At 42.1% G+C, this 19,471-nt stretch overlaps 1 protein-coding gene across 5 annotated transcripts in view; it reads right to left on the bottom strand.

The window, feature by feature from the left end:
* Nucleotides 1-19,471, bottom strand: part of LOC126395128 (ras-related protein Rab-27B-like) — an 88,867-nt gene that overhangs the window by 21,362 nt on the left and 48,034 nt on the right. For 4 of the 5 annotated variants that reach the window (XM_050052328.1, XM_050052331.1, XM_050052330.1 and 1 more), the window contains one exon: nucleotides 3,512-3,683. In XM_050052328.1, the coding sequence (XP_049908285.1) occupies nucleotides 3,512-3,664 (153 nt within the window). In that variant the 5' untranslated portion in view covers nucleotides 3,665-3,683. Of the gene's footprint in view, nucleotides 1-3,511; nucleotides 3,684-3,845; nucleotides 3,968-19,471 lie in introns of those variants that run through there. The other variant, XM_050052326.1, reaches the window with a different exon arrangement.

Here is a 19,471-nt window from a genome sequence, read left to right as displayed (position 1 = left end):
AATCCAGGGTTGAGCTTAACACACACACACACACACACACACACACACACACACACACACTCAAACACACAACACAAGAGGTGAGGTACAATAATCAATCCTATGAGTCATCCAGAGTGGTGGGATTAAAGCTGCATTGTCAGTATTTCCGATGTGCGAAGGCAGAATAGCACCCAGGTGACCCAACGTCTGACCAAAATGAGCCTCGCCCACTCTCTGATTCACTTGGACATCTCCATGCATTTACCCTGATGAGAATACAGCGACAGGACTACATGTTTCCAACAGGTCTCGGTGACAGCTTTAAGTGGTTTTCTGGCCAAAATCAATGTTTTGACTGTCAAATCCTCTGTAGACTTGAAAGGTGGCTGTAAAACACTGATTTGTTTCTTGACAGAGAACAGAAGCTGTGCTAAGCTTGGATTTCTCTCATTTACAGTGGATTCCAATATTGACAAGTTGTTACACCTGAAAAATAACACCAATTAAAGCCTATTAAAGCTGGGGTAGGCAGCTTTATTTTGGCAGAAATCCCATAATAGCCTTTCAGCATATTGTAATTCTAGTGGACAAAGAAAACACCAGACCTCTGCCCCTCCTCTTGGCTCTGTTTTCAGGCTTTAGACAATCTAGCCTGTGACAGGAGACTTTGGCTGATTACAGGTCATTTCAGAAAGAGAGTGTTCCTAATGGCATATTTCTACAAAAGCTGACATGCATCCACGTCCCTTCAGTGAAAGCCTGATGTAATGGCAGAGAATCCTGCGGAGACAGTTACTTTTCCAGCGTTGGCAACAACTGCCTATGCTGCAAAACATCCAAAAAAAGGAAGACTGACTTATCAAAACGAGTCTAACAGAGAGTCTGACAATGAACAAAATAAAACAGGTGTCAATATCGGGGAAGTGTTTCAGATATGGAGAGAAAATGTTGCTATAGTTTAGTCTTTTGCTAACCGCAGCTAAAGGCTCACTACTGTGGCTCTAAGTTCACATTTATGTAGCTAACATTAGCGGACAGCAGCTCTGAAGACTGACCACCAATCAGTGACCACAGAAACCCTGAGCCAGTCAGCGCAATCCCCAGCTCCAGTGGACCATACAGCCCCAACTCCCTGCCAAATCAGCAAACTTTCTGTTGCTGCCATTACACAGGTTAGACCCAGTGCTGTCGCTGGCCACAAGTCCGCTGTGACAAACAGCCCTGAGATTTATGCTTGCCAAATTTGAGCTGATACAGCAGGAGGTGAGGCGAAGGAACCATGGTATGGCTAGCTAGCTAATTCTTGTCTCATTTGTGGTCTTTTAAACAGACAGAGAGAGCGGAGCAAGGTAGGGTTGAGTGAGTGCACTGCCAGCAACTTTACAACTACATAAGAATAAATCTATGTATGGGAAACACTGGGTTACTGTTTGAAGCGTAGGCATATGCTTGTGGTCATCTGATGGAAGCAGCTTAAGACAGAGGGGAGCAAGCTGCAGGAGGAGATGTATTTTCAAGCTCTGCCCTTTTTATTTTGCTTTTTCCAGAAAGTGCCAAAATTTAGGTATAATCACTGAATATGAAGCTACAGCCAGCAGATAGTTAGCTTAGCTCAGCTTAGCTTAGCACAAAGACTGCAAACAGGGGGAAACAGCTAGCCTGGATCTGTCCAAAGTTAAAAACCTGCAATCAGCACCTCTAAAGCTCACTTATTAACATCCTGTATCTCTTTGTTTAATTCCATACTTAACTCATTCTGTTTGTATGATGCTCCTAGTGTAACTTCAACCAAATAGTTTTTGTGCCCAAACCAAGCAGCAACCTCCAGGGCTAAAATATGAAGTCACCGTGCAAGTGCCAAAAACTGTGGTTCCTTGAATGGCCACTTGAGGCTGGCTCCAAAAGCAAGTCAATCCCCATAGACCCTCATGTTGAAATGCACAACTTTACAGCGCATCACTGGAGATGCCACACTAATCCACCGATCCATCTCACGCTCCATTCTACCCTCACTCATAAACAAGACTTCGAGATACTTGAACTCCCTCACTTGGGGCAGGAACTCTCTCCAAACTCAGAGGGGGCAATCCACCGTTTTCCAGCAGATAACCACGGCCTCAGATTTGGAGGTGCTGACTCTCATCCCGACCACTTCAAAATCGGCTGCAAATGGACCCCTTCCTTCCCTTGGCTGTGCCTGTGTAGCTACATCTATCATTTTATTTAGTCTGTGGCCTTCACTTAATGAAACCACAACCATGACAGTAGCAGCTCAAAAAACAGTCATGTAAATCCTTTGAGCAAGGTTGCTGACATGGATCATTCTGAAAGACAATAACCAACAAAAGAGGTAAAAGAGGACTCCACTGATTTAGCACTGCACTCCTAAAACATTTTTGGACTCACAATGGACATTTAAAAGAAAAAAAGATCAAAATCGATGCAGCCGAAACATAGTTATCATATCTTTTATTCCACACGTTCTTCCTTATCAAAACCTGCCGCCTGTATTACCCAATACTAGTGGCTGCCAATTTAGAAACGAGCCACTATCCTGCGGCAGAGATGAAGAGCGGGTTGCAGAGGTCTGGTAAGATCGCTTCTAACTTTCTAACTTCACACCAACATATTTATTTCATTTTCACTTTTGTAGTCTTCAGCTCCAACTAAAGCTGACTCAATTCGTCAGACTTCACACAGCTCCCTTTAAGCATCATTTTAACCTCTAACCTTGTGGTTCCTGACCAAGCAGTCAGACCTCTGGAGAGTTGCAAAATAAATCTGAAGGATCACAGAATTGTTGAGGAAGAAATATGAAAGACAATATAAATATTTTTCTTTGTGGTAATGTTCTCTAACTTTTGCTTTTTATCTTGTAAAACAATAGATGCTTTCACTTCTACAATACTGAGGCAAAAAGATTGGGAACCATTGCTATAACCTGGGATCATCACCTGCGGAGGCAAAGAACTGCAATTTTTTTTAGGTTGGCAAACTGAAATAGCAAAGACAGAACTCTGGTCAATACAAGTATTTGTAGATTTTCCTTATTTTACAATCCATTAATACCGCAGCAATCATGGCGCCAGAAATTCACTAGTTATCCTGAGCCGTCTCTCCACCGATAACTGATCCCAGGCTATTGACGGATCTGACCCAGGTTTGATCTCCCTGTACAACTTAATATAATGATTGTGACTCAGCCCAGCAGCCACTGTGGGAGAAAAGCAGCAGAAAATCCAGACATGACCTGACCCACTGTTTGTTCTTTGATAAGTACAGCCCAAAGAAAATGCCTGGGCAAATGCCATGGTAGCCATGGTAACCAAGCCTGCATTCCTAGTGCGTAAGGTGAGTGTGTGGAGGTAGGTGTATCAGAAAACTGATGTCTAGTTAAGATGTTTTTTGAGATAAATTAGCCTTGATTCAAAACTAGAAACAGAAATATCTCACACCTACACGTGCTGCATGTGTTTCCCTGCTTTTGTTCCTAAAAAACAAAAACAAAAAATCAGACATCACAACTCACCACTCTCTTTTCCCTGAAGTCGATGCCGACTGTGGTGATGAACTTGGGGTTGAACTTGTTGTCTGTGTATCGGTACAGGAAGGTAGTCTTCCCCACACCGGAGTCCCCCAGGGCAAGGAGTTTTATAAGGTAGTCATAATCCCCATCAGTCATAGTGATGACCGCAATGAACCTGTCGGAAAACAGAGAGAGATGCTTGTTAACGTACAGACAAGAAACAAAAAAAGACAAGAAAAGACGACAGAAGAAAGAAACACTGACATTAGATTTTGAGAAGCTGACGAATAGAAAGCAGTAATAAGAAGGAGTTGGTGTGTGTTGTTGTACTACCCACTGTTGAATTATGGAAGTGTGGTCAGAGGGTCGTCCTGACCATAACATGACCTTATGGGAAAATGGTAACTTGGTGGTGGGGCATTAAGTGTGGGTGGGAAAAAGAGGGTGTCTGTATATCTGGGTATGAGAAAGCAGTAGAAAAAGTGATGTCCTGTAAGAAAAAGTGCCGCATGTAAACAAACAGGACCTATACATGCACAAAGTGGAGAGATGAGTGAGCGGTTGGGGGGTTCAGTGCCTTGCTCAAGGGCACCGCAGCAGTGCCCAGGAGGTGAACTGGCACCTCTCCAGCCACCAGTCCACACTCCATATTTGGTCCAGATGGGGACTCGAACAGGCGACCCTCCGGTTCCCAACCCAAGTCCCTATGGACTGAGCTACTGCCGCCCCAATATAATTTATCCCTTTACATTATTCCTAAAAAAAATCCAGAAACTTGTATTTTTATTTAACAATAAAATAAGTGAAAATCACATGCAGTTAAAGGAATAGTTCTGATTTTTTGCGTTACAGTAGATGTTGGTACTCTTGTCTGCTTCTCCAAACATGGGGCATGCCAACCATCACAGAAGCTAAGCAATGTGCTGCTCTGGATGGGGGTTAGCAGCAAAATGCATTTTAGACACCTACAAAAAGGTGATAATAACCAATATCAGTGTACGTGGATGCTATATTGACTATATTTTCACCACTTTGCTTTTTCTTTGGCACTACATTTTCTCATCTATACAACATTCCCATTCCTATGCATTAGCACAACTGTCCAGTGCATTGTATTACACCACAGATTAGCGATTTGGGTCAGGCTTTCAGTGTTTTATGAAGGCAACAACAAATACACAACAATTAAAAAGTGAGTTATTATGACAGTGGTGAGGAAAGTGTCACACAGTCTCACAGTGCGACTGCTGTTACGACCAACACCTACTAACCAACCAATAGAAATGCAGCATGAAATGACGCACTGGTGCTAAACCCAAACAAACAGATAGGCAAACAGGCAAAAGCCGCAAAAAGGAATGTGTGGGATTCCAGCTAAGAGGAAAACCTTGCCAAGTTTTGTCAGCAGAACTCTTGTCTGTATGATGTGTCTTTTAGCTCTTATGATCGCGTAAAGAAGGATGAAGCATGGAGGGAAATAGCGACGGAGTTGCAGCTACCAGGTTAGCAACCTAGCCGCTAGCAAACACACAGAAAACACCCACAAAACTTTAGGTTATTTAATACAGTGACCCACTATGCTGTGCTCCACTGTTGGAGAAGTCATAACCCATGCATCCCGGCATCCTTGTGCACTCATATGGGAAGCTATCGCACATCGTAGCCTGCAATTCAGTAGGTGCTGTCATCGTACAATCGGCATACATCAAACTTGATGTCGTACCCACGTTTATTAGATCCATGTCACACAGTGTAGCTGCACTAAACTTAAAGGACTACTAAAATGGTACAGTCTGTAGGAGACCAACCGAACTGGAACAAAAGATCAACTTTCAGCAACACCAGAGAGAGTACATGATGAACTTAGTCCTCCTAAACATCAGTAAGTGGAGATGTTACTGATGGCACAAAGGAATGCAATTCTCATGTGAGATTCTTAAACCAAGTGTTGTGAGTTGTACTCTGGGGTCTGTTTACCTCACGGCTAAATGTGGTATATTTAGAGAGACGATCACAAGACTCTAATTCACTCAGCTGAGAGGAAGCACATATAACACTGCGCTTTATTACAGTGAGGACAGTGATTAACCAGGACCTCTGATCTCCTCACAATAACCTCACTGTACCCCAGACAGTACCGGGAAAATCAGAGAGACGCTATTCACCAACTGGGCTGGAGCAAAAATAGCGCCACAGATTATCTGACACTCAGTCCTAGACCTGTGCTAGCAAATATACTTCTACCTGCCTTGGAGCTTTTAAACAGATCATTATTGACAACTGTCATCAGCCAGAATGGTTCTCAGGAGTTGACGGGCCATTTTATTGTCCACTTCTACACATACAGTGTGAGCTCTCAGGTCGTAGCTTGGCGATCTGACCACAAAGTATGAGCACATAAATTGTGTGAGCTTTGGTTTTACATTTCAGACAACATTTCTAGGACAGGCTTAAAATGCACGGTGTAAGGTTGTCTTCATTTATGGGGACACTTCGGCACCACAAGCCAGTAATACACGTTTTTTGTTTTTTTTCTGTTTTCCCTTGCTCTCACACATTTAGCATCCATCAGTCCTGACATTGATGAAGCCCTTTGAGGGTGCGAGGTTGAGGGTGAGACAAGGGGGAGGGGTTGAGCTTATTGATCTGTCGTCATTGGTGGGAAACGAGGAATGTCTGCAGTGTGACCGGCCGGTCAGTCATGATTCCCTGAGGGTGAAACCGTTAACAGCACTTCGGTCAGCTGACGGCAGACAACAGCACGACTCACAGTCACCCGCAGAACGAAGAGTGAAAAAAACAAAACAAGATAGAATAGAAGAAGGCAGGGATTTATTTAAAAAATGTGAGTTCATTTTCTAAGTAGTGGTGGAGGGGAAAAAAAGATTTAACAGGTCTATTTGATTCTGAATTGACTCACAATTCATCTGGAATCTGCTCTATGAAAGACATAATGTATATACGTACTATTTGAAAATGCCTCTTGTATAAAGAGCCTAATAAGGATGTCTTTTGTCTAAAGAAGGATAATTAAATTGGCAGATGCACTAACATACAAAGACTTGTCTTCACCGCTCAGGGCATATTTGCATCCACTTGGATGATTTGCATTGACCTTACATGCATGTAGTGGCACAACTATGTAACTGAGAGGCCAAGAGAACACTGAATATGATACATTTATAATGACTTACTCTACACTCAGTTGACATTAGGTACACCGAGCTAACACAATCTAATACAACAGCCCAGTAAGGAATCCTACTTTCATGAGAGTTATTATGTTCAGTTTTGTTACATCTGTTAAAAGTTGTTGAATCAACTTTGTGGACATTTTTGGAGGCTGTAATTGTGCTGCTGAACTGTGTTGCCTTAGACTGCAGTGGTTCCCCTATATTCTTACAGGCCTCGTGGGCTGCCAGCCTCCCACCCCAGGTCAAAAATATCTTAAAATCTGCCAAAAATAATAACAAATATCCATTCCAGTGTTTTCCTTGTGTTTATTCTACAGCGTCATGAGTCCATGATCAAGGCAAGTGTCTGTAGCAGAGCTTAGATTCTCTGCCCGAGCCTGAGCCAGAGCCCGAGCCGGACCCGACCGACCCGGCAGTAATTTCCCACCACTATCCTCGGGCTCGGACAGGTCGGGCTAGGCTATGGAACCAACTACTTATCACACCTAGGCATGGAGACCTCGACACTTAAGAGGCACATGACAAAGGCTTGCCATGGAAAGAAAGACGAGAGTAAGCATTCAATGTCAACGTTCATATCCTTAAAAAAACATCGGGCTGTGGCTTTAAACCAGACTCGGACTCATAATTACAGTTAAAGGGACGGGCCGGGCTTGGACAGAACATGCATGGGCTCAGGTGGGGTCAGGCTGGATTTTTTGGGCCCGATAAGATCTAGTCTGTAGTAGTTCACATCTGTAATAATAGCAGGACAGTCAAGTGTCTGTTATCTAAACTACTGAAGTCCACTGAAGAGTTGAATATAATTTTAGTAGGCTACAGATTGGTGACGTATCCTAATGTTGGTCCAGCATACGCTGTTTTGGGCAATCACCAGCCTCACAGACATCCTGGGTACACCTGTGGATCCTGATCAGCTGATCACACTATTTGGTATTAAAGGTTTTGATCTTGTGTTAACTAGATCCCTATTAAATTTGAAGCAGACACGGGCTCCTGCCCATTCTGCCCTCGTGAAGGATGTGATGCACCACCTGCGTTTGGAAAAGATCAAATTCTCATTACAAGGGTGTGAAAACAAATTTTACCAGATCTGGCAACCCTTTATAGACCACTTTAAGACCACTTTTCCTCCCAGCCCCTCCTCCCTTACACTAGACTGAGAAGTGTTTCTAATATTTAGCCTATCTTTAATGATATAAACGGTCAGGGTTTATTGCAGGGCTGTTCAATCAGACTATTAAAAACACGTTTAAGGAAATCTGGAAACCTTTTATTGCATTCCTCATAAATGTAATCGTTAGAGATTACCTGACATAATGAAATATCACCTTTGAGACAAGAACAGCATTTAGAGACTAGTTAAATAATCTTTATGCGTTTTTTATTGATTCTTTTTTTGTTTTTCTTGTATATTTATCTTGGCACTGCTGTGTTATTGCTGGCTTTTTTATGTCACACATTCGTCTCCTGTTAGTATAATGTTTTTGTTTTTGTGTTATTGGAAAGGTTCTAGGGAAGCGCGGTAGGGGGAGGAAGAACATCTGTCATTTGTACTGATAAAGGAAAACTAATAAACATTATTTACAACAAAAACAATTAGACTGCATTACTTTTGTCTAGGTGTGCGTAATAAAACAGCAACTGAGAGCGTATACTAGAAATTATAGCAACTAATAGAAAAATTGGTTCACAGCTTTGCTACTATCAGGTTGTGGAGGAAATGTTTCCCCTGGTGTCTGCTAAATCTTCTATCTCAATAACAAGCGAGAACAGAAACATAAAACACAGAGAGACATTAAAAATGCATGAGCCATCACACACAATAGGAGGAGAAGCAAACAGGAAAGAGAATAAAAACAAATAGAAAGAGAAGAGTCTTCAACAGTCCGTCCTGCTGCACAGAGAGGAGATGAGTTTAAGTTTTTATGAGGACACATCTTCAGGATATCAGACCGTCTATCAGGAGGATGTGTTTTGCTCTTTCCCCACTGTTATCCGTCACATCTGTGAGATAAAAACATTCGTCACTGCTTTCAGTCAGACTCTGATACACAAGCAGTCTGCAGCTTCATAAACTAATAGAGTTTTACGGTTATGGATGCTCCATTAAAGACTGTTGTTGTAAAATGTGTCAGCATGTGTCCACATATTTCTGTACATTTCTGTTTTTTACTGAATATTGGCAACGTTATTTAGTATTATAAGTGCATAAATCATGAAACATTGCTTTTGTATATCAAGTCCAGACCACACCCGGTGATTTTCCAGACCCTAACCAGAACCACATCCGCCCCACCACCTCTACACATGACCAATTAGTTCTCGACATGACCGGCGAACCAACACAAAACCACATATCCTTTACAGGCGCTGTATGTAAGAATGTGGCCAAAACGGTTACTGCACTCAAATTCAAAATACTGCTGCGAGTCGTGTCCGCCCCCCCCCTCCCCTACAGATTCGAGGTTGCTGGACAGCGGCATGCTGGAGACTGATTTGTTTGCCCACGGGCGGCTGCTGTGGCAGGGCCGCGTCGCCGCGTCCTTGATCTGCGGTTTTCCAGCGGACCGCTGGAGCAAGTCCGGCTTCTCTGCTGCTAACACTGCTGCCGGGATACAGCGGAGGAGACTGCTAATGCTATGTACTGGGACACTGCTAATGCTGCTTGCCGTGCTGCTGTAGCTCAGTTGTAACTGTAACTGATGCTGAGACTCTACTGACTGTGTGACTGGTAGACGGCGGTGGGTGGCGCAACAGGCCAAAACACAAATTCAAAACATAAACATGATTTGCGGACCGTAAAATATTTTTTTAAATGCAAATATTCTGGCTGTACTATTGTTGTCGGTGAGATCAGTATGTTATATGAACATTATTCCTTAGTCTCTGTGACATATTAGGAGGATTTTACGACTATTTGCTTTAGATTTCTTACATATAGCTCCTTTAATACACATGCACTTTTTAAATAAAAGCGGCTCTCAAATTCCAGGTGGCGCAGAAGACTGAACAGACACACAAAGTCAGCAGTCAGAGAATTAAATTATCCTGTTAGGGTTCGCAGGGGGGCTGGAGCCTATCCGAGCTGAAATCAGGCGAGAGGCGGGGTACACCCTGGACAGGTCGCTAGACTATCACAGGGCTGACACATAGAGACAGACAACCATTCACACTCACATTCACACCTACGGCCAATTTAAAGTCACCAGTTAATCTACATGTCTTTGGACTGTGGGAGGAAGCCGCAGTACCTGGAGGAAACCCATGCTGACACGGGGAGAACATGCAAACTCCGCACAGAAGGGCTTCCCCCCCTGGTTTCAAACCAGGAACCCTCTTGCTGTGAGGCATCAACTGTACCACCCTGCCGTACCTTTTACTAACGCACCCTAGTAAAGTGGCTCTCAAACTCAAGGTGGCGCAGAAGACAGAACAGACACATAAAGTCAGCAGTCAGAGAATTAAAACATAAATTAAATTATTATTTTCATTTTCATTTCACTCGCATGTTCTTTTTATTCACCCAGAATTCAACCCGCAAAACTACAATTCCACCTCCAGAGGCCCAGTGGGTCAGTGGGTGGAGCAGGTGCCCCATGTATAAAGGCAGTGTCCTTGCTACAGTGGCTGCGGGTTCAATTCCAGCAGAAATAAAAACGTAACCGCACTGAAAAGTAAACCATTCACCCTGCTGGGTCTAAAAGTTTGCATTCACTTGCAGCAGCTGCTCCTCTCTGATCGGATCAGATCTAAACAGCTTGACAGGTCAATTATCCATCCTGCGAGTCACAAACTGCTGTGCCCAGTGGGTTAGTGGGTGGAGCAGGCGCCCCATGTATAAGGGCAGTGTCCTTGCTACAGTAGCTGTGGGTTCAATTCCAGCAGAAATATTGAAAACGTAACCTTTCAAGCAATATTTTAAGATGTAGATATGCACGTATATATTCAACAACCTTTTAGAACACCTACAACTTATGTCCATGTTACATGACTGACAGTTGGAGCACTTTGGCTTGGATGGAGATGAAACTCTACCCATTGAATTGTCAGTAAGAAAGATGAACAACTTGTGTACCAACAACTGTGACTCTTCGGCTGCATGTAATCCCCCTCTCTCTCCCCCTTTCATGCCTCAAACTGTCCTGTCATTAAAGGCAAAAAGGCCCACAAAATACCGCCACCAAATTTTAAAGGTCACCCGCATTGGTTCGGGTACTCAACGGGTACCTGACCTGATGCAGGACTCCATTGTAAACTACCACACTATCGCTTAAGTAAAATCTTAATGCAGGACATCCATTTGTAACTGAGTATTTGCACTGGCTGATCAGCAGATTTCTTTTATCACAAACAAATTAAACTCCACTTTAAGATCCAAAGCATCAAAAATGAAACAGCATCTTCCCCAATATCTGCATCTTTATGATGTCACTGTATGTCTGCCTCACTGACTTCCTGTTCTGGAAAAACTAGTCCCCTCAGACGCCTGTCTTGCATCTGATGAATACATGACACAAAGACAAACGGACTACAGAAAGTACAAGCAAACAAGACTAAAAAGCCTACAGCCATGCTAGCAGCTCTGTGAGTGTGTGCTGAGCTGAATGCTCATCAGCATGCTAACATGCTCACAATAACAATGGTAACATTTGCTTTGTAGCACTAAAGACAAAGCACAGGCTAATGGGAGTTGGTAGGTTTCTTTACATAGATCAAAAAGGAAGAAAGAACAGTTATAAAAAAAAATAAGGAAAGTAACAAAAAAAAAAACACTGTGAAAACAGAACAGATGTATCAGCAAGAGAAGGTTTAAGAGGCCACACGGAGACCATTAACACTGTTAGATGCCAGCAGAACCACCAAAGCTGACAAAACAGTCCCAAAAAAGCAACAGCGAAGCAACATGGAGACTGCAGAAACTGAAATTGGTCTGTTTGTTCAAACGTTTTAAGGTGTCTGACTTTGACACCGCAGGCCGCCGTTCTAATTCCATTAAATTAGCAAAGAGGTCCCAACCATGGTTCAGAGCTGCAGTTCTGGCAGTATAAGTGCAAAAACCACTTGAAAGAAACTGAAAAACTACAGGCTATAACTGACAGATTAACTACCCTGCTTAAAATCTGATCCACCTCAGTGTGACGACTGATAATAAATCATCAAATAAATACTAATCTGCTTTACTGAGAATGTATTTTTTCTTTCCTCTGATGCCACGTCTTAGGACAACTGTTCTTTTACAGACAAAGCTTCTGCTTGTTTCATACTCAATCTAATTTTTTGCAGTAAACACATCAACCATGACATGTGATTAACTGTTGAGAAAGTGACTGTTTCATTTCATGCAAAACAAGTAATAAACAGAAGTTAAAAGTGTTTCTTTTTTTGGTAAAGTTTCTCTTAAACCGTAGTGGTGATAGATCAGAAAGGAAAGTCATGATTCTTTTTTATTTAACAGTCTTTTGTAACGTCAGAGATATAATGGATGCACAACATGGCCGGATAATGAACAATACATCCATCTTGTGTTGTGGTGTTGCTTTTACGATCAACAGGTTAAATCCCACACTGAAGTGCTGCATAAATCAGTTCCAACACTAGAGGAGTCTACACCCCCGTGGAGAAGCATGAATCAGAGCCGAGTGTAATTTCCAGTGCTGTGCTGCTCTAAACACACTTAGATTTATTACGCACCGCGCATTCAATCTGAAAAAAGGAGCATGAGGAAGAAGATCTTGTTGAGTCCTACAGCAGCAATGATGTACAAAAATGACTCCATTATTCAGACCTAGTGACCTTAGCGAGCTAAATTTGCTGCATAACTGTGTAGATAATGTAAAAGACTAGATAAACCCTTACTTTTGTAGTTGGGCTTGCAAGACAGAAGTCGTGATCATTGGTTCTGAACACCTTTCAAAACAAAGATAGCCGCTTTTTAGCCACCTCACTCCTAACTTACAGTCAGCTACTAAAATCTGGCTGATGTTTTTGATTGAGGTTTGAGCCTGTAGGAACATGTAAAGAAATTATCACCAGAATCATCCAACATTATCTCCAGAATTAGATGATCAATTATTGTTATACATTGTTTACTTGTTCTAAGCGGCCTGCCACAATTAAAACATCTGCCGCTACAAATTGAGCATAGCGTTAGTTCAGGCAGGCTGTCAAACTCAGCTCACATCCCAGCTACACCAGCTGATCTAAGATAGCCCAATCAACTGATGGAGCAGCTGATTGATGGAAGGGAGTCAGTTGATAGATCACACGATTCCTTTCTATGCAACCAAATGGGGAATTTCATTCACGGTGCCCTATTTAAACTTCTCTGGCCTGCCTACTGTTGCTGCTTCCTCTGCAAGCTGCTTTGCAACCCGCCTCCACCCCATCTCCTCCTTTTCATGTTGTATCTGACTTATCAATGTCATTTCTGTTTGTCATTGATGCTGCTCTGTTCTGTTCCCGGGGGGGTCTTTGCTGCTGCTCTCCCTGCTTTAGGCTTTCCATGTAGGCGCATGGAAGGGCAGGGAGGTGTGCTCTGGGAGAAGCAGAGAGGCCCTAGAACAGAGCCATACCGCCAATTATAATACTGCAAATGGAAATAAAGTTTTCTTTGACTAAAGTGGTCCTGACTGAAATATATTTTCTATTTTTGTGGCTGAACCATTCATTAGGAGTGCGACTGGAAGCACAATTAGGACAGAAACGGAACAGCAGAACATCAGCCGCATTGAAAGTAAACCATTCTGCTGGGTCTAAAAGTTTGCATTCACTTGCAGCAGCTGCTCCTCTCTGATCGGATCAGCTCTAAACAGCTTGACAGATAAATTATCCATCCAGCGAGTCACAGACTGCTGCTGAGTAAAAAAAGAACTGATGGAGAGCTGCGTTCAAAGACCTGAACCAGAGAGAAGACACAGAATGATACAAAGAGACACATGCATTTAAAAAAGAAGGAGAAAAATTAAAGTTTAAAAGTGATCTGTCTCTACATAATTTCGGCTGAAAAAAAGAGAGTGGAAGAAAGATGATTTTTCATTAAATTGCTTTTTTAATTCTAATGCTGGATATCATATGCAAGGCAGAGAAAGACAGAAACAACAGCCTGTACTTAGCCTGTTACTCTTTATTCCTCATTATCTAATTACTGCTGATGAAAATATGGGTGTTGTATCTTTGGGGTTCATTAGAACTTTATACATAATGCAACAATAATCCTTTAATTAAATCAATAAATAATTCATATCAGTTTAATATGTTTTTATCCAAATCCAAGTTAGATTTCCAAATGAAATTTATTCTCATGAGACCAGATGGCTTTGGGCAAAAGATGGTTGTGTTGTCGAATTTATAGCTGCACAACATGTTCACAGCTTAAATGACAGGAGCCAAACAGATGCTGGAGGATTTTAGGGTGAGACCTCCAACAAGACATCAATTAAAAATGATAACATAATCAGTAAAATGTCTTTTTAAATCCAACAACTAGTTTGTACAGAGAAATGTCGCAGTAAAAAAGTATGTACGGATCTTTTTTTTTTTTTTATAAGATTTCCATTTCACCACAGCAGGGAGGTGATGGGAGCTTGGCCTTTGCTGTATCAATTATTGATAAACATCGACAGGATTAATGTGTCTCTTCTCACTGAAAATGCTCACTGTGGTTGTGTGGCACTTCCCAAAAGAGGAGGCACGAATCACAAAAGCTGCTCAAACGTCACGACATCCTTTAAATCTTTGAGATGAGCATCATGTCATGATGAAGAGAAAAAGAAAGAAATCTGATTTAATTAAAGGATTATGAGAAAAAGACATGATCACAAATGGAGGTTTGGTTTTAGATGGCTGCCGGGGACATTTCAATGTAACCGGTAACCTTGCTTCAATGTAGATAAGTTTTCATCTGAGGAAGTTTCTTTTAGCAACCACATCCTAAACCTAAAACTGTGACCCAGCAGTATCAGAACCTGAGCATTAAGCCAACATCTGAACTTTTCAAGTGCTGAAAAGGTTCAAGTGTGATGTCTAATCACTGATGAATGACGCTTTCCTGATTGAGGAGTGTAATCGTGACACTGTTAATGTTAAACCCAAGTATGGCTGGGTATTATTTCTTTTAATCAGTCCTGTTTGGCAGTACCTGTATTTGCTAGTGGTGCTACCATTAGTACATTTGTTTTCATACTACAGGTTGCTAGAAATGACATGCAAAGGCCCAAACACGTCAAACCAACATCAAAGAACTCTGAAGGCTGACTGGGTCATCTCACGTCACCTGTGTCTCCGCCAAAAAGTTTCACTTGAACACACCGCAAAGACTACAAACAATGGACAACTAGCATGTATGTTCCGCACCTGCATGAGAGGAAATAACTTTCCATACCAGCAGGCAGCAGTGGTCTGTACTCAACATTCAAAAAAGGGCCAGCACATTAACAACATAACCTGATGTTGAAAGAACAATTGATATTTACTGTGTGCTAGCGAACAATAGCACAAATAATTATGAACCGTTTCTGCTAAAGACCTCAATGGCTTTAAAAAAATCTTACCTAATATAACATGTTTGTTTTGATATCAAGCCCATCTTGACTTTGGCCTTTTGTTTGCTTTCCTTGTTTACGTTTCTCTTCTTGTGCTCTGAGCTGAACTGCCAGTCATAATGATTTCATTCACTGACGGACTCCGCTGGTGGCTAGCTGGGTCCAATGCTGATTCAACATGCCGCCTAGTGCCAACGGTGCAAAAACTAGGGCGACAGATGCTCACCAATGCTTCAACATTAACCAACACCCGACTTGGTGTGTCTACAATCTTATAAATTCCTGTCCTGATCGGCAGTACCTGCAGTTAAGCCACCAAGTACCTTTTTATACTATAGGTCCTAGAATTCTGCTCAAAGACAACACATGTAAAGGCCACTGGGGGAATCTTAAAGCAACAAGAAAAGCTCACTGACAAATACATTGCTGCTTTACTATAAAAGCCCCCCCTTGGTTTGCCAATCAAATACTTTCAAGGTGCTTTCACACCTGCCCTGTTTGGTTCGGTTCAATCAAACTCAAGTTCGTTTGCCCCCTAAGTGAGGTTCATTTGGGCAGGTGTTAACACTTAATATGCACATTCAGCACATCCAATGCATCAAAACATTGTTTTCTAGTTGGAGCCGTGCTTCGTTTTCAAACTGTATGGTTTGACTAAAATGAACAATGACAGCAATATAGTCCACGATGAGCAGCGCTAAAATCAACCTGCGTAGTTGTCCCTCCATTGAGACATTAGAAAGTGTCACATTTATCTTGCAAGTGTACTCTGGATTCTTTTTTTCAAAGAGCAGCTTTCTCACACAAAGCATTTTATCTGGTCTGCTTGTAAATGCTGCCGTGAGAACACAAACCAACAATTATGCAACTTTGTAACAAAATAAGTCCCTGATTCAGACCAAAGCAACCGAACTGGACACTAAAAAATACTACGTACTATGGTATTTGCAACATGTAAATATATTGAATGTTTACTGCAGAAAAATGGGGGTTTTGAAATAATGAAGCCTACAGTATTCAAACTTCTCAAATGGTAAATGTCTAATAAGAAGCAGCTGAAGAAGAACTTTGCCTGAATAAAATGGTTGATACTGATCTGAAACTATACGAACAAAGAATGAGGTAAGATCATTTCAAACTGTTGTTTAAAAACTTTTGTTTCCCAATAATCTATTTTATATTAAAGGTCAGCAAACATTTGTCAGAGACCTTTATGTCTGACTGTTGTGGCCTCTGAATCATCTTAAACAGTTCAGACAACTGATTTGTTTTCCATCTGTCCTGCAGTCTCTGCTGAGGGCCTTTGCTGTCATTAACCAATCTATTCTCCAGAGTGAACGATCAATAACAGCTAACATGGATGAGGATTGACCCTTGATTATCAAATTTGTCCAGACGTCCTCCACGTTTACCGCTCAGATTGTCCAAAACCTTTTAGCATTTCAGACCCACTTAGCAAAGCAGTGAGGCACATTTGAGACGACACAGCAGCAAGATCAATGAAGTGAAGCTAAACAGCAGCTGCATGGCCTGCTGTGTATAAAAACTACAATTACTACTATTACTTTAGCTAGTCTTGAAGTGACATGAGTAAGCTGTCCTCTGCATGTGCATACAGATTAGGTTTTATCCACACAGTTCTTTCCAGTATGTTACACTGGTTTTAAAGTAGGACCACAGAGTCTGACTGCATTCAGATGTACTCTGTCTATTTATCTATCCATCTGTGAGTCCCACCAGGGCTTCCTCGATCCCTTCCTAATCCCACAGTGGGAGGTGGGCTAACATCTGTACAGACAGCACACACAGCTGGATTTGAAAGGTCAGCATGGATGTAGGGGGGGCAAAAGAGGAGAGATGAGCAGGTTAAGGAGCAAGGCACTAACACTGGCAGAATGGAGGTTCAAATTTGGAGTTCTGGAGTTCAATCAATGCACACAACAATCAGGCGTCAAGTGAGAAGATGGTAGCCTTGGATGATTGGTCCGTCTTTACAACCAAGGTCCAAAGAAAACCATTCAAAACAACTCTCCAGGTTGATATTAAATACCCCAAACATTTCTAACAATGCATATACCCAAAGAAATTGGTAATTTTGATCAAGGTCATGGTCTGTGTCATTTGGTTGCTGTCTCGTCAGTGGCGTCATATCCCTTTTGCCCACACGTCAGGGTTGTGGTAGTCTGCCAGAGGCTGAAATAAATTGACTTTTTATGTTGTTCTGTTGGGACAGAGTTACCGCCTCAAGCGGGGGAGTATAAGTATCTCTGGGTCTCACAAGTGAGGGTAGAATGGAGCATAAGATGGATTGGAGGTTTGGTGCTGCATCTGCAGTGATGCAGGCGTGCACCAAACCACTGTGGTGAAATGGGAGCTGAGCCAGAAGGCGAACCTTTCGATTTACTGGTCAATCTACATCTCAACCTTCACCTATGGTCATGAGCTCTGGGTAGTGATCGAAAGAATGAGATCACAGATAAAGGCGGCTGAAATGAGTTTCCTCCGTGGGGTGGCTGGGCTCAGCCTTAGAGATAGGGTAAGGAGCTCGGACATCCGGAGGGAGCTCGGAGTAGAGGCGATGCTCCTTCACGTTGAAAGGGGTCAGTTGAGGTGGTTCAGGCATCTGATCAGGATGCCTCCTGGGCGCCTCCCGTTAGAGGTGTTCCAGGCACATCCAACTAGCAGGAGGCCCCGGGGCAGACCCATACCATGCCGGAGGGATTACATATCTCATCTGGCCTGGGAACACCTTGGGGTCCCCCAGGAGTTGGAAAGCATTGCTGGGGAAAGGGACGTTTGAGGTGCTTTGCTTGGCCTGCTGCCCTTGCGACCCGGGCCCGGATACATGGATGAAAATGGATGAATGGATCTAGTTTTAAGTCTTAGTTTTACAATATACTTTTTAGACCTTTAACGTGTTTTTAACTGTGTATTTTAACTAGATGAAAGATTTTAAGCCATCGGATGTCTAAATCTTAAGTTATAAGAGAAAGAAGCTGACTAAACAAAGATCAAGACCAAGGGTAAAGGGAGAGGTTGCTTAAAACTCTAATAAAATACATGTCTGGAGTAGGAGCCATAAAATGGCCTACTGTTATTCCTTTATCTCTGCTTTGAACAACTGCACATGAGGACCCTTGACTGAACAGACTGTGTTTACAGTACTGCAGTAAAACCTGTGACATTTCCATCTAAACCAATATGTTCTGCTCTTCTCTGTCGCTGGTTGCTTTAACACAGCAGTGATCCAGCTCACAGCATATCCAGGTCATGAAAGCATTTCCATTTGTTCACAGTCTGGTACTTCTCTGTCGCCACACAGGAAGTGATGGTAAAAACCATCTAGTGGTTTCTTTGCAATGCAGAATTATTCTGAATCTCATACAGAAAATGCAAACAGGTAGATGGCACAGGTCTGTTTGATTGACAAGCGATTTCTTGGAGGTGCAGTGCAAAAGAGCCCCGCAGCTAAGATGCCAAAAACGGAGACTGAAAACACAAAGGAGGCACTAACAAGTCACACTTTAACAAGAGTGTCTTTCAGGGCACCAGGGATCTTCAAATTACAAATGCAAAGCTCCTCCTTTTCAAACAAAAGAAAAAACTTTGAAGTGCAGGACTTAAATTTGACTAAATCCAACCACATGAATCTTGATCAAATACAATCAGACCAGAACACTGTTACTGGGGAATTTAAACTAATGTGAAGCATTGGGCTTCAACCGGTGGGTCTCATGACTCCAACAGTCCTGATGTGTTTAGTTTAACCCATTTACATTTTACAGCTGTCGACTTGTACACAACAAACTGATGAAAACACAGCAACTATGTTCAGCAAGTGTGGAATACTTGTAATATGGAGGTTTAGGTGATTCTATTATTACAGCAAACCTCAGAGTTCATTATGGCTATTAAACAAAAAAAGATTTAAAGATTTCCCTGCTCTCTTGGTCTTCTTGAACTAGGCCTGTCACAATAACTCCTTTTGTTGGACGATATATTATCCCAGAAAGAAATTGCGATACACGATATTATTGTCAACTTGAAACCATTTTATGTCACCGATATAAAGATAATATAACAGCAAAATAATGCAAGTACACCCTTTCAAAGAGCAATGAACTTTATCTCTTATGCCTGGTTCACACTGCACATATTTTTGTCTGTTTCGACAGTCACTATGTCAGAATATTTAAGAATATATTTAAGAATATTTAGACATTGGA

This window comes from Epinephelus moara, chromosome 9 (genome assembly GCF_006386435.1).
Source record: "Epinephelus moara isolate mb chromosome 9, YSFRI_EMoa_1.0, whole genome shotgun sequence".
Classification (NCBI taxonomy): Eukaryota; Metazoa; Chordata; class Actinopteri; order Perciformes; family Serranidae; genus Epinephelus; species Epinephelus moara.
The sequence above is the reverse complement of the archived record's forward strand: the minus strand, read 5'-3'. Positions and strand labels throughout refer to the sequence as shown.